Source organism: Epinephelus moara, chromosome 7 (assembly GCF_006386435.1).
Source record: "Epinephelus moara isolate mb chromosome 7, YSFRI_EMoa_1.0, whole genome shotgun sequence".
Classification (NCBI taxonomy): domain Eukaryota; kingdom Metazoa; phylum Chordata; class Actinopteri; order Perciformes; family Serranidae; genus Epinephelus; species Epinephelus moara.
The window spans coordinates 25319676-25334137 of record NC_065512.1 but is presented as its reverse complement, the minus strand read 5'-3'; the positions used below and the strand labels follow the sequence as shown (position 1 = coordinate 25334137).

The window sequence follows — 14462 nt, the reverse complement described above, 5'->3', positions numbered from 1 at the left end:
CTCCACCAACACTAAACCCCTGAGCTTGCTTGAGAAAGACTAAATGCACAAATCCGCCACTTTTAAATATCCCAGTGAGAGAGACTTTCACTGCAGCCTGTTTTATTTTGTTCTGAAATGTCCACATGCAACCTGTGTGGATGATAAATGAGGCACAGACTGATAAAGGAGGAAATACAGTGAGTGCTGGACGGAACAGTGACAACAACTCCTCCCACATTTAAGGGCACTGTTTGCAGTGGAAACGCTAGGGTCTAGGTACCATGTCTGAAAGGTTACTTTTGGTTCCAAAGGTACCATACCAAAAGTGTTTGGTGGAAACGGGGAACATGTGGCTCAATATCGGGAAGGCAATATCAGTAGACAGTGTGCTAATTACCTCCGGCAAGGAGTTTATGTTTTCACCGGTGCTGGTCTGTTTGTCTGTTTGTTTGTCTGCAGAATAACTCAAAAAGTTATCAACGAATTTTGATGAAATTTTCAAAGTGGATAAAATAATAAAATAGCGCTAAATAGCACTTTGTATTCACCGAGTTTTAGAATGGACTCATTCCATGACTAGACGTGCGCCACCGGTTGGCAGTGGCAAGTAAATAACCTGATGCAAATAACCTAATTGTGATGCAGGCTGCAAAATCTGATGCAGGGGGGGAGGGAATATCACCTACTTGGCGGAGGTCTGCGATCTCTGAGTGCTTTTCTAGTTGGGAAATGGATGCATGCTTAGTCATCTACCAACAAACACTTCTCCTGCCCCTTGTTAAGACTTGAAGGTTCCACTTTCTTGTCTGTCATATCTGTCTAGTACATTATGTCGTATACTTACAGATGTAAGAGGTATATATATGTATATATATATATATATGTACTTTAATTCTATACTTTTGGTTTTATATGGTATATTCTTATATTGGGTGTTTACGTAATTTAAAGTATTGTCTTGGTCCACTCAGGTTTACCTCCTTATGGTCTTTCCTCTCCTCTCCGTTAGAGCTCTTTAGTGCCTCTGCCACAAAATGCATTGACTTTATATGTATGTAAGTCTTTTTGCTACCTAGTGTTGTTCCCATTGCTTTTACTGTGCTGCTGGGTACAAATGTATTTATTGTTAGTGTTATGTACTGTACCAACTCTGCTGTGTCTGCATCTCACTCCTGCTTTCTCTCCCTGCAGTTACAAAGAGTCATTTACCATCGCAGCACACACATGTTTTATCATCCTCACACCCTAAACGAATGGTCTCAAGTTTAATTTGCATCTACTTGAGTCTGAAGACAGGAAATGCAAAACCATAAAGGAAATTCTGGCAACTTATTCAAGTATGTTCTTGTGACGCACAGTGTGATGTCAAGATTTTCTGAAGGTTTTGCACTCCTTTCAGGACTCAAAGTCTATTTGAAGATAAATAATTCCAGAGATATCTTGAAACGTCATGATATTCTGCTACGGCGCCATTTACTGAACTATATACAAACCCCCTTGTGGCTGAAACGCACACTAACTAGTTTTGTCTCCAACTGGAAAGCACTGTTTGTTGAAGGGAATATAGTGTTTTAAAGAATGTGATGATTGTTCGAGGTTGGCTGAGAGTAAAGAGGATCCTCTTGAGGAGTCACCAGACGTAGCCAGAAACTAAGGTCATGTTTGATACATAAGCCAAGCTGACACAGAGTCAAAGCTCATGCTGGGCAGTGTGATGGATATGTCTTGCCCGTTAGCTTCGAGTCATTGTATCCTTTGAATGCTGTTTGTCCAGATCAGGTTCAGGTCAAATATGACTGCCCACATTACAAACAAACTCAGACATCTCGTACAAGTATTTAAACAGACATTGTAAAATCAAGTGCCATGCCAGAAAAGCCCAAGCCTTCTCCCACCTCATTCCTCACCTCCGCCCCTGCAGGTTCTCATCCCCAGTGTTAAGCTGGACTATAGCCATGTTCAGTCTAGGTGTGGGTCCTTGGACAGGCGGGGCTACTCGGCAGGAGGTGGAAACGTGAGTCTTGTGCCGCAAGTCCATTGTCTCAGTGTTCATGTCAGTGTGATTTCTCTGTTGTGTTGTGTTTTTTCAGTGTTTCATTTTCCTTTACCTTCTCGCTTCACAGTTTATTATTTAGTCACTCACTCATAAGGCTTTACCTGACTGCTCCTGATCGACACGGCATCCCCTAATAGTGGTTTGTGTCCTGCGAGCATTTTCAATACTAAAGGCTGCATGTCTCCTCCTTCAACACTTGATAACATTCAGGACAGTAGCAGCTTTCGACTTCGTAGTATGGCCCTAAAAAATATCACTATTTCAGGGTATTTTTGTGAGAATTATATTTTCGACGATACAACAAAATACTGAAATAATTTTGTTATTGATTTCAAGCACATACAATTGCAACAAAATAAGTGCTTAGCTTTATGTGTCTAAATGCATAAACTTTGCCTTTCAATATTCAATAAAGACTAAATAAAAGTTATCTCTCAGTACTTTACTTTGTCAAAGAAGAAAATGAAACCACAAATCTAGTCATAGTAAAAAGGAAAAGTAAAACAGAAATAAATATTGCACTTAAAAAACACACACACACACACACACACACACGGCATTAAGCCTATTGCACAGATCCCTTTGTACTGCACTCAAGCATATCCACAGTAAAATTTTAGTGAATTCATTAAGTGCAGTTATTGCTTTAACCTGTTTGTCCTTGTTTTAACTGCTCTGTACCTCCTGCCCAAGAGCAGCAGTTCAGACAGGCAGTATCCTGAGTGGGATGGGTCCTTCAGAATGTAACACCACTGATTCCACACAACTGAAGTCCCTCCCCTTTTTATAACGAACTCCTGCACCGTGGAGCTGGTAGCAGTTTCGCTTTCAGCCATGTTGTGCGTAACAGTATGACATCATTATGTCACCAAGTTGGAATATTCCCATTATCACAATATGATTTTTAAAAAATAGTATGAGATACTTTAACCGGTATTATCAGGAGCAATATGATGTGGCACATTCCTAGATATTATATTTGCTATGATTGGTGGAAATTCACTTTTAAAGGCTTAAAACATTACACAAATGCCTTTTATGAATGTAGTGCTAGTGTGTTTTACTTTTATCACATATTAGAGGCACTGCTCAGTATCAAAGCATGGTGGTGCAGGTTTGATGATAATAAGACAATTAAAACGTCTTTCTTGACTTTACATCACCTCCCTCAGGATCATCTCCTCTCATCAAACCTCTTTTAAATTGCGTCAGGGAACTCGGGGTTACTGGAGCAACAGAGCCATTTAGCATCTTCCTTCTGAGAGGTTAAAAAAAGTGATGTCAGATGTGTTGCATTTGTAATTGCAATAAAGGTTTACCTGTGACTGAGATGAACAATATTATGTGACTCAGCAAATTCATGGCTGGTAATAAAGGCTGTGTGGGTCACTGTGATTCTAAATTGTGTATCATTACACACAGAACACATGACAGTCACTGCTCTTTTATAATGAACAGAATCATGAATTCAACCTAAAGAGACATGCAACATTGGTGGCATGTTTTTGCTAGCAGATGGAGCGTGATAAATAAACAAAAGACAATTCATTTTTCAGATGTAAGCCACTGCCAAACTTGCTCACCCAAAAATAAAAGTAAAATAATCTCTGCTGTCTAATCTTACCTGGGAAAGCTAAACAAAAAGAAAGTAACCATCCATTTTTCTATTTAACTACATAGTGACATGCTTACATTGAAGGATAATAATGAAAACTTAAAATCACAAAACACTGTGCCTCAGATTCTCAAGAAGAAGAGTCTCATCACCAAGATTAATATCTGATGTCACTTCACAATGAGTGACAAATGGCCCAAAGGTTGACTGCTCACTTTCACAGCTGCACAATCGACAGTTCATGCGGCTTTTTGCAGCAAGCACATAAACTAGGAGAGTAACAAGGGGAAGGCCAAGGCCACAGGGTTTGTTGGCTGAGTTGTTGAAGCACTTGAGTGGATCTTCACAGCTTTATGAATGGACCAGTGTTGAAGACGGAAAGGCATACTGCTGCTTTTTCAGACTGTTAACTGTCAAGGATGAGTGTAATAGATGTATTTCTACAGGCAAAGGCTGTAACATTGTCCTAATATAAATCTTATCTTATAAATCTCGGTGGTGGTCTTCACTCTTCACTCCACTCCAAAACTGTACTGTTCATCAGGTTAGGAGGTTAAATCAGCTCCTTTCATGCATTTTAATGTGATCGGCTCTGAATGAGGCAGCGTCTGGAAAGGCTTTTAATTTAATTTAATGTAATTTATTGATATTAAAATATCGTAAATTAATTTTTTAAAAGTCTTACAAATGCTAAGACATGGGAGGTAGGATTTTATGAATCATTTTTGCCATTGTATTGTAAAATCTCAAAATAATTGGACACATCATGAAAAGACAAAACATTTAAAAGAATAAATAGAATATCTCTAGCATTAACATCACACATATCACTATAGCTGAACCAACAACACTCATATTTTGCTCAGAGCAGAGGATCCACCATTGAACCTTTTTTTAATCTTAAGTAAATCCTTTCAATCTTAACACGATGGAAATTAAAACAGTCGAATCCCACATGTAGAGTGAGAAACACTATCGCCATTTCCCAGTTCTATTTCACCCTCTACCATGAGACAAAAAAAAAAAATCATGTTTCATGTTTAATATTTGGGCAAAATTGCCTCTTACCCTAAATAAGTGATACCAGTTCATGTTTTGTTTCCTCTCAATTTCAGTTATTCTAAAATTAATCTTAAATCTCATTATGACTGGCATAAAAAAAGTCTTAACAAATCTGGATATAGGTTATAATTTTAAGAAGAAAACTTGACTTATATGTATATATAAATATATTTTGCATTTGTCCAGGTCAAGTGTATTGTGTGTGCTTCATCAGTTCTCTTTTGAATAACTTAAAATAACTGAAGCTGGATATCATATTATATCACTAATGGGTATTTAGGCTCAAGGTTCGTCTTATTTTATCCCACAAGGTGCAAAATCACCAAGTGTACCTGAAGCAAATTTTAACCCTCTGGAGTCTACGAACGCACCAGTGCATCCAAAGCAAGACACAGCCTCACTGAGTCTCCGTTTCAACTTGTGTCGAAAGTGCGAACTTCAAACTATACACCATTTTTAAATTGTGTTGATAGGCCAAGTAAAACCAGACTTATGATGAATAATTTACACCATGCTTTTTCCTGAATGTTGTCGTCATGTTTGGTGCGCATTTGTTGCAGGAAGAAATTGTAAAAACGGGCTATTGTAAGGAAAGTGTTCGCAAGCAGAAAAAAAAACATGACACCCCTTTCCTATTGGAGGTGTTGTTTGTGTGATTTTAGGTCCACTGTGTTAATACAGTATGTCAGAATGAAAAATAACTGTAAAGTCACATGGGTGAGGTTGTGCTGAAAAAAATGACACCAAACAAGGCAAGGTATGGTAATGAGTTTTTAAAGTGAAATCAAAAGTAGTCAAAAATCGCCAATTTTACCCTTGACCCCAAAGGGTTAATGCTTTATAATGTAGCCCTTTATTTGTTGTTAAATATGCACTTGATGTTCCTTAGTGGACCTTTCCCATCCTGTCAGCCTGTATTAGAACCAATCATGCAAAAGAAGAATCATCAAATGTAGTGTGTTCTCTGTAAATCATGTGAACATGCTCATAGGAATGAAACAGATTCCAATAGTACAGATTTCAGATACAATGGCAGGAGAGACGAGCCAACCTACAGCCACGCTGACACAAACCACATCTCATCTGTCTCTGAGCTCATGCTGCATATCTCTGCTCGTGTCGTGCATGTGTAAGGGACTCGTGGTAGGTGGACGGGCTATAGTGCATAGTGTACTTGTGCTCATAGTGTTGTGGAGTGTAACGTGGCTCACGACCTGCGCTGTTCATCATCCTCTCACTTTTTTCCCTCTCAGGCTCTGCGAGAAAGCAGACAAAAAATGAACGCCAAATCATTGGTTACAAAAGACATATCAACTAAATCGGTGACTTGGCAAAGTGATTGCTGACCACAGGCGTGTGATTCATCTCAGGACGTGGTGTATCTCTTGCCGCTCATTGTGCAGTGTCTAAAGCTTTATAGCTCCGCTCGGTTTGCTGTCTCATCGGTTCACTCCTTACATATCTCTCTGTGGTTTCCTCCTCAGATCCCCAGGGTGTGTCACATAACTGCATATCCTTACCTCCTCTCCGCCTGTGGCCACTTTTAACTGTGCATTCCTACTTTACCATCTTCCTCACTGTACTGGTGTATGTTTGACAGGTTTTCTGAATGTGCCAAAACGTCTTTAGCTCAGTTACATCACGTAGCTTGCATTCAATCTTGGTTTGGTTGGTTTAACAGACACCTGCAGTTCTCCGCACAGCAGAACGCAAGGACTGTTATTTAACAGTCACTGGTATTCTGCTCTTGTGCTTGTGTTTTCTAATAATTACATGCAATTAGATATCGCTGCGTTGGAATGTGGGAAATTGCAGCCTTTAATTCTCAGTTGATACCCAATCATTTTCCTCAAACAGCAGCTGCAGTTTAGTGCAGATCAGATTCACTGCATCCCTTTCTATAATTCAGAAAAATGGGAGACACAATTTGGATCTTCTATGGAAGCATTATATGAGGTCAGTGAGAGTTTATGACCTCGCTGTGAACTGTAAGCTCTGAGCTTGTGTCTTCCTGATTTTGCTTCTTCCAGGTGATGATACAGAACAAGAAGATTGACTTGAGCCACGTGACCTCCAAGTGTGGCTCTCTAGACAACATCCATCATCGGCCAGGTAACCGTCAGTCTGTACTCATTCAGGGGGAAGTGAGGGGTAACACTGCGGTTAATAGCAGTGGAATAAAGGTTAGAGAAGCACTTTCACGACCAGAAGGTTGCCAGTCTCTAACCTTGGAACTTGAATTTATATCAGGAATGTCCAGCACTCTTAAGGTGTTTTCACATATAGTTTTTTTACATGAACCAAACTCAGTCCTCTGAAGGTGGACCAAAAAGTGGACCAAAAAAAAGCTGAGTCACCACTCTCAGTCTGTTTAGAGGGCTGAAAATGACTAAGTGTAAAAACACCCTAAAGCACTGCCTCGGTGAACTTGAACAGTGTGCTTATCTTTCCTGAGCTGTTCAGACTGTGGTTATACCAGGCAGCTCCCAGGTCTGAATGTGTGTGTGGTTAGAAAAACAAGGCACACAATGGGATAGCAACTGTTAACTATGACCTGCAAGGGTTAGGAAATCATAGCATCCAGTTGCATTTTGTCTGGTAGTTTTACATTTTCTCCCACTAAAGGACACTATATACTCCTAGCATTAACATGCTAACTTTGTAAGGGCTAATGGACAGCTAGCAGATTATTATTTAAAAAAATAAACCCAGACAGGTTGATGCAGGAGGGGCTTGAGACACACCGAAGGGATTTATTTTGCAGTGATGATCTGCTTGCTGTACATTGTTCCGCTTATTACATGGCTACTTATTAAAGAAATCATTAATGTCGACAGATTTGTAGGCAATGGGACAAGATTTTGGTATCGAAAGTGTTCTGGTTTCTGTTTGTAGTCCCACTAGGATTGAGAATCACATTTGAGCAGCAGGTTAACAGTCCGAAATGCAGTCTCCAAACCAATCGGCACAGTTCTGGCACAGCTTCTTATTAACTTTCTAAAAAAATTATCTGCGTCCATATGCAGATCAGTTTAATAAAGAAGCAGTGTAAAGATTAGCTGAAATGACCGGTGCATGAAGAGGAAGTCTTTGCTCAGATATCCGCTGGCTAATCGGATCAGCTCCGAAGATTAGCCCTCACACAGAGGCTTATCTCCGTCAGACCGATAGCCGATTGGTTTCAAGATTCATTCATTCATTCATTCACTATCAGCAATTGGGCGAGAGGCGGGGTACACTCTGGACAGGTTGCCAGACTATTACAGAGATGACACATAGAAACAGACAACCACACAGAAGGATCTCAACCGTCTGACGGGTTCGGACCTGGAACCCTCTTGCTGTAAGGTGACAATGCTAACCATTGCACCACCATGCTACCATGGTTCTGAGATAGAGAAATCAATAATGTGACCAAAAATATTAATCTAGAATGATTGTATTGCTTCTATCAATCAGACTAGCGCATTCAACAAAGCCATGTCATAAATCTGGATATCAAATCTGAAGCAGGAAAAATCCACGTTAATGCAAGGTACAGGTATAGAAAGCACATTGTGATCCAGATGTGATCGCATCATCATCATCATCATCATCATCATCATCAAAAGCTCCATGTTGTAGCATTGGCTGGCAAGTTTTCCCTCTGAAAAGGAGATTTTTAAAAAAAAATGTAAATGCAAATGCCCATGGATCGGACGTCATTCTCCAGATAATGTATCCAGATGTAAATGAGGTGTAGGTGTAATACCTGTATACGGCGTGATAGCAAGCCATGAACTTTAATGCACTGTAGCGGTTTGTTAACTGGCAATAAAGTGCAGTCTAATCCAATTTAAATAATGAATGTAATTTGCAGTTTATATTTAACTCCTGAAATAACAACACTCCAGTCCGACGAAGCTCTGCTCTGTTGAAGCACACAACAAACTACATTTGGATTGACAGCTCCATGTATCCGTCCGCAGGCGGCCGAATGTGGGAGGTGTTGTGATTCCTGGCGGCCTCCCTGTGTTCTGTGTTTCTAACCTGAGTGTGTGAGTGTGGAGCAGGATGCTGATGAAGTGTTGATGAACTGAATTGGGTCAAACACGGAGAGGGTTATGCATCCAATTTAGACTTTTCATTCCAGTCACTGACAGTGAAAGAACCAAAAAATCATGCAGACTGTCAATGATGTGTACTCTGTTTGTTAATGATGTTGCACCCTTCAGATGTTCATTGGGTGAGGCAGGTCTCAGGACAGTGTTTTTATAGTCAGAGTTTGAGTTGTTGCAGAAAATGGATATCGTCAATTACCTCAAAATTGTTCTTGAATAAGTGTACTTTCCACCACAGGAAATTGTGTAAGGTTTACACCTTTTGATGCCTTGATCACCAGATATTAAATTATATTCACCTCCACTGTCTATAAGAGTCTTTCTACATAATAAGATATTAACCAGTGGTAATGTATACACAGATTTTTCCAGTGGTCCTTCAAGTAATCACTGTTGGAAGCAACAAGATTACTGTTGACCAGAAACATCACAGACCTATTTTTTGATAAAGCACTGAAAAGATTTAGGGACGCTACCAGCAGGGATTCTGAATGACAGACCCCTTGCTGTTTTGCTGTGAGGTGTGGAAGCCCCCATCTCCCACATGGCGTTGTGGTGACTGCTTTAGATCCTGCAGCTCCCTCTGCTGGTCTCTTTCTATCAGTCCATTTAAAGCCTTTATTCATGAGGGCTTGCTGGGTGTGCATCCTCCTACAGTACAGCATATGCATTTACTTTCCCAATGAAATCTGTTTCAGCAGATTGGAGTTTTGTCTAAGCAAACTTTCCAATCACCTTGACTTTTCTTTCAACTTTAGTGAGTTGCTACCATCTGTGTGAACCTGAGTCCATATGTAATCTGGATTCTCTGTATAGTTTTTACACTTCCTTTACCTCTCTCCCAGGGGGCGGTAACGTGCGTATAGAGACTGTGAAGTTGGACTTCAAAGACAAAGCCCAAGCCAAGGTGGGTTCTCTGGAAAATGCGCACCACACTCCTGGTGGAAGCCGTGTCACGGTGAGTGTCAGCTCCATGCTCCAAATCCATCACTTAAAGGAAAACAAGTTTTTGAGGCATTGTCTTATTAGCAAATGTAGATATAGATACTAGCAAGAAAAACTTTCTCCTTATTTTTGGAGTGTAGTGTCTTGGTGGACAGACTTTTTAGTTGCCTGGGGGGGGGGGGGGGGGGGGGCCTATAGGGGAACACCACCCAAATTAAGAATTCCAATATGTTATTTCCATGGCCTGGGAATGCTCACCCAGTATTTGTGAACATGAGACACTTTCTTTTAAAGCCAGAAACCAGAGAAGTAAGTCTCAAACTTGTGATGTCAGTGTATAAAGTCTGGAGCTGCTTCATAGACAATGAATGGGAGCCTGATTTTATGGACCCTTGGAATGTTTGTTTTCTTTTTTACACCCAAATGATCTTTATTTATTGTAGTGTTCTCAGTTGTGAAACTAAAAATGTGCCCATACACACTGTCATCTATAACATTTTTCCCAATTCATTGTTTATGGCAGTGGTTCCCAACTAGTGGGTTACCATCCAAAGGTGGGTCCATTCTGAATGGCCCGCAAGTGACTCCAGCAGTTTTTATTCTGAAGTGCCACTTCTTGCTGTAGAGTGAGAATGGACACCTACTTGACAGAGGCAGCAAACTAGCTTGACGACATGGCCAAACGCAAGTATGACGCTGATTATATTAAACTGTGTGGACTAAGGAGAAATCTGGACCCTGTGTCTCAACCAGTTGGGAACCACTGGTCTATAGAGCAGCTCCAGACTTTATACCCTATGACATCACAAGTTTGAGTCATGAGCTTTAGCACTCTGGTTTTATGATTTGGGAGAGAGTTGTTCAGGTTTACTAGTATTTTTGGATTGTCTTAGACAATAGGAATAACATGTATGAATTTTGAAAATGGGTGTAGTTCCCCTTTAATTTGTCAATTTACCTGTAAAGTGACGTGACTGTAGCTATAATAGCGTCCATATTTGAATTAACATATCAGGGCCCATCTATAAGGATTGCCTGAGGGCCCAGGGCAAGTAAAAAGCCACATCAGGTTAGGAAATAAAGCAACTTGCTTGCCCAATCGAGCAAGTGGTAAAAAAAAAAAAGAATTACAAACCTTATTTTTCCAGAGCGAATGATGGAAGTAGCTTAGGAGTGAGACGTCTCGCTTCCTTCTCATCTCTATTGAGAGTTGTCCATGGGCAGTGCCAATCAGGCACTCACGACAAAATGGCGAAAGAGAAAGTTAATGAGCTGAAGTGCAAGCAAGTTTTAAATTATCCTAAAAACAGGAGGTTAGTTGGTTGGTGTTAGAGGTGGTGGGCGAAATAAAGATTAAACATGACAATTAACTTTAGTCTTTATTGCTATTTGATAATCGCCAATAAACAATACATTTATATAGGGATTTCTGACCCATTTGCCCAACCCTGTATTATTGTAATCTTAAAAGATATGTGCATAGTTTGGTATACTGTCGGGTATAACTGTCAATGTAAATTAAAGTAAAGAATAAGTATGATTGTAATGTATCTCAAGAATTTTTTTCTAACAAGCCAATCTTCCAAAAACTTGTATTCCTTTATCTGCCCATGAGGGTGGCAGCAGAGGTATAGTATGTGCCGCTATCAATAAATAATGTTGAGGTAATTCAACCACCCAAGTTAATCTAGTATTCAGGCTCAGGCTCTGAAGTCATCACAGAATTAAGAGCAGCAGCCACTGAGTAAAGTCTAGAAAACAGACTGGTGCTTTTTTCAAAAGTCATAGTTGTTCTACATGATATGAAAATGATGCATTTCTTCTTCTCCATCCTCATCTCACGTCACACCACCCGCCTCTGTTAGATTGAGACCCACAGGCTGTCGTTTCGCGATCACGCCAAGGCACGAGTGGACCACGGAGCTGACATCGTTGTCCAGTCGCCGGGCCTGTCCGGCTCGGTGTCTCCCCACCGCCACCGGGACAGCCACCTATCATCCTCCGGCAGCCTCAACATGCTAGAGTCACCGCAGTTAGCAACCTTAGCTGAGGATGTCACTGCAGCTCTGGCCAAGCAGGGTTTGTGAACACTGGATCTCTGGGTTCCTGCTCTGCACCCTGGACATCCTCGCCCTGACTGATCCCTTCAAACTTTTCTGCCCACTCCTGCCACCCCGAGGCCAACCTCAGCTAAACCACAGCCTCTAAACATCTCCACTTCCAGATCCATCACTCAACTCTTAAGTAGAGACTCGAATTAGGAGCTACTGTACTTTGATCTTCTTTATTTCCCAAATATGTGCTATTTCTGGTTTCGTTGGCCTCTCTCTCTTTTTGAATGATGTTGCATAGAATAGTTAAGTCTGAGCACTGGTCCTAGACAGTGGCATATACAAAGTGGGTGATCAGGTGATGGCTTAACTGGTCCTGGATCAGTGTTATGAAGAAGCTACAGCCTTTTTTTCTACATTAAATAAGAAGTAATGTGGCCAGCACACCGTGCAGCACGTGTTGTTCTTGCTCAGTAAACGTGCATGGACGCCAAACCCCCTCTAACAAACCAAGCATCCTTACTGCAAGTCATTCTTGTCATCCAATATATAATATATTTAACAAATATATATAGAAACATGTATAAAAAAATACAAGTTCTTTGCCATCTACATGTCCGAAAAACATTTTAAAAGGAAGTGACAATATGGCGATAAAATATACCTGTAAAATTGCATTACTGCAAGAACTAGGTCATGTTATGACGAGCATGTATCGATTCTAATATTAAAAGAGGCTATTTTGTAATCTAAAAACAGGATTTTAGTAAGTTATTTCCTCAATTATTGGATAAAGATTAAACAAGTTCATGTTTTGTAGTTATTAGTTGTTTACAGTGTAATGCTTGGTGACAATGTCAGACAGCTGATTTGGTGTTGCTAAGGAATGCATCTCAGTCCTGTTGAAGAGCATCCTACACTTGTACCCGCTCAGTAGTTCAATATAGACGCCTGTTTATACATCAAAACAATATTAAACACCGGAGCTCATCCCAGAAACCTGCAGCTACAAGTATCTCGTCTTAACAGCTGCAGATGTTGAGCTCCCGTGAATGAACAGTACAGATGTTCCTCGGCTAACACAGGCTGACGCTGCACTCATCAGGACTGTCTGTTGTCTGAACCACAAAGGGATGACGCTCCAAATTTGCGACCTGAGATTTAGCAGGAGATGCAGCTACTCTGAAATCTGTCTGTGCGTGTGCGTTTTTGGTGCAGATCCCATGCCGTTTTACGACGTATGCTACCGTATCTGGATGTTTTGTTGCAATATGTGGGAGAAGAAAGTGGAAATTAAAAAAAAAATATTTTGAAAAATCCATTAAAAAGACAATTCATGAAGAAAAATAAAAACCGACCGAGAGAACTCGGATCCTGTTACATCTGTTAGGAAAAAAAAAAAAGTGTTTGGGTGATCTAGTTTCTTTTTCAGACACCATTTGTGGTATATCCTGCCTCCTGCCTAATTACTGCCCTCACCTGCGACTGTTTGTTTGCTTCTGTGTTTTTTCTGCATACCCCATCTCCGTGTGCCCCCTCCCCACCTCCTGCTCCACCCTACAGCAACTGTAAATGTATTTAAAAGGTCAAGTAGATGTACGCAGTTTTTCTCTTGTTGATATGACACCAATTACAATAATTAATGACAATAAAAAGGTCAAAAAGTGAGACTGGGCTACTGTTTTCTATTTAGATTACAAGACATACTGTTAACAGTCAGAAGTTTGGTGCATGGAAATACATTTATTTGATTTCTTGCTGAGAGTTCAAAGGGAAGATCGATACCACTCTCTCATCTGTACAGTAAATATGAAGCTGCAGCCTGCAGACAAGTAGCTTAGCATAGCTTAGCTTAGTTTAGCGTAAAGACCAGAAGGGGGGAGTTGGCCAAGCTCTGTCCAAATGTTTCCAAATTCCAGCAACCAGCACCTCTTAAGCTCACTAATCAACACAATGTATATAGTTTGTTTAACCTTCAAAAACTGTATATAAAAAACTGCAAAGCTAACCGACTGTTTGCTGTAGCTTGACAGAGGGTGCACATTTTTGTATAACTCTTGACAAGAAAACAAATAACAGGGTTCCCACAGATCCGTAAAATATCTTAAAAGACATTGTATTAATTATTTAAAAAATAAACCTTAATTGGTATTTAAGTGTCTTAAATCAATCTTTCAGAAATCCCCAAAATGCTAAGACATGGGGAGAAGGATCTTCTAAATCTTTTTTCTCTGAGCTTGCATTGTAAATTTTAAAATAATTGGTCATTTTAAATAATAATGATAATAATAATAATAATTTACCCAGTGCCTCTTGCATTAATGTCACCAGAAAGTTATGTTTTATGTACAATAAATATTTGGGCAAAAAGCTCCCTAAAGTATTTCATTTTTTAATTTAATTTAATTTAATTTAATTTTACATAATTTCATTTCATTCATTTTATTTATTTGTTGTTGTTTTTTGTTTGTTTTTTTGGATTTGTAAAATTGGTCATTAATTTAATTCCAAGTGGCAAAAAAAGTCTTAAAAATTCTTAAATCCCACTTTCCTTAAGCTGTAGGAACCCCAGACTAAGCTTGTTTCCCGAAATGTCAAGCTATTCCTTTACCTTGCATCTGCCTGAATTAATTGTGCAAATGTTTTGCATC

General features: G+C 39.9%; 1 protein-coding gene across 1 annotated transcript in view; it reads left to right on the top strand.

Annotated features, from left to right (window-relative positions):
- Nucleotides 1-14337, top strand: part of map2 (microtubule-associated protein 2) — a 134776-nt gene extending 120439 nt beyond the window's left edge. Inside the window, exons 17-20 of the mRNA XM_050048797.1 lie at nt 1904-1996; nt 6746-6827; nt 9661-9773; nt 11626-14337. Coding sequence (XP_049904754.1) covers nt 1904-1996; nt 6746-6827; nt 9661-9773; nt 11626-11847 — 510 coding nt within the window. The 3' untranslated portion in view covers nt 11848-14337. The remainder of the gene's footprint in view (nt 1-1903; nt 1997-6745; nt 6828-9660; nt 9774-11625) is intronic.
- The last annotated feature ends 125 nt before the right edge of the window (nt 14338-14462 follow it).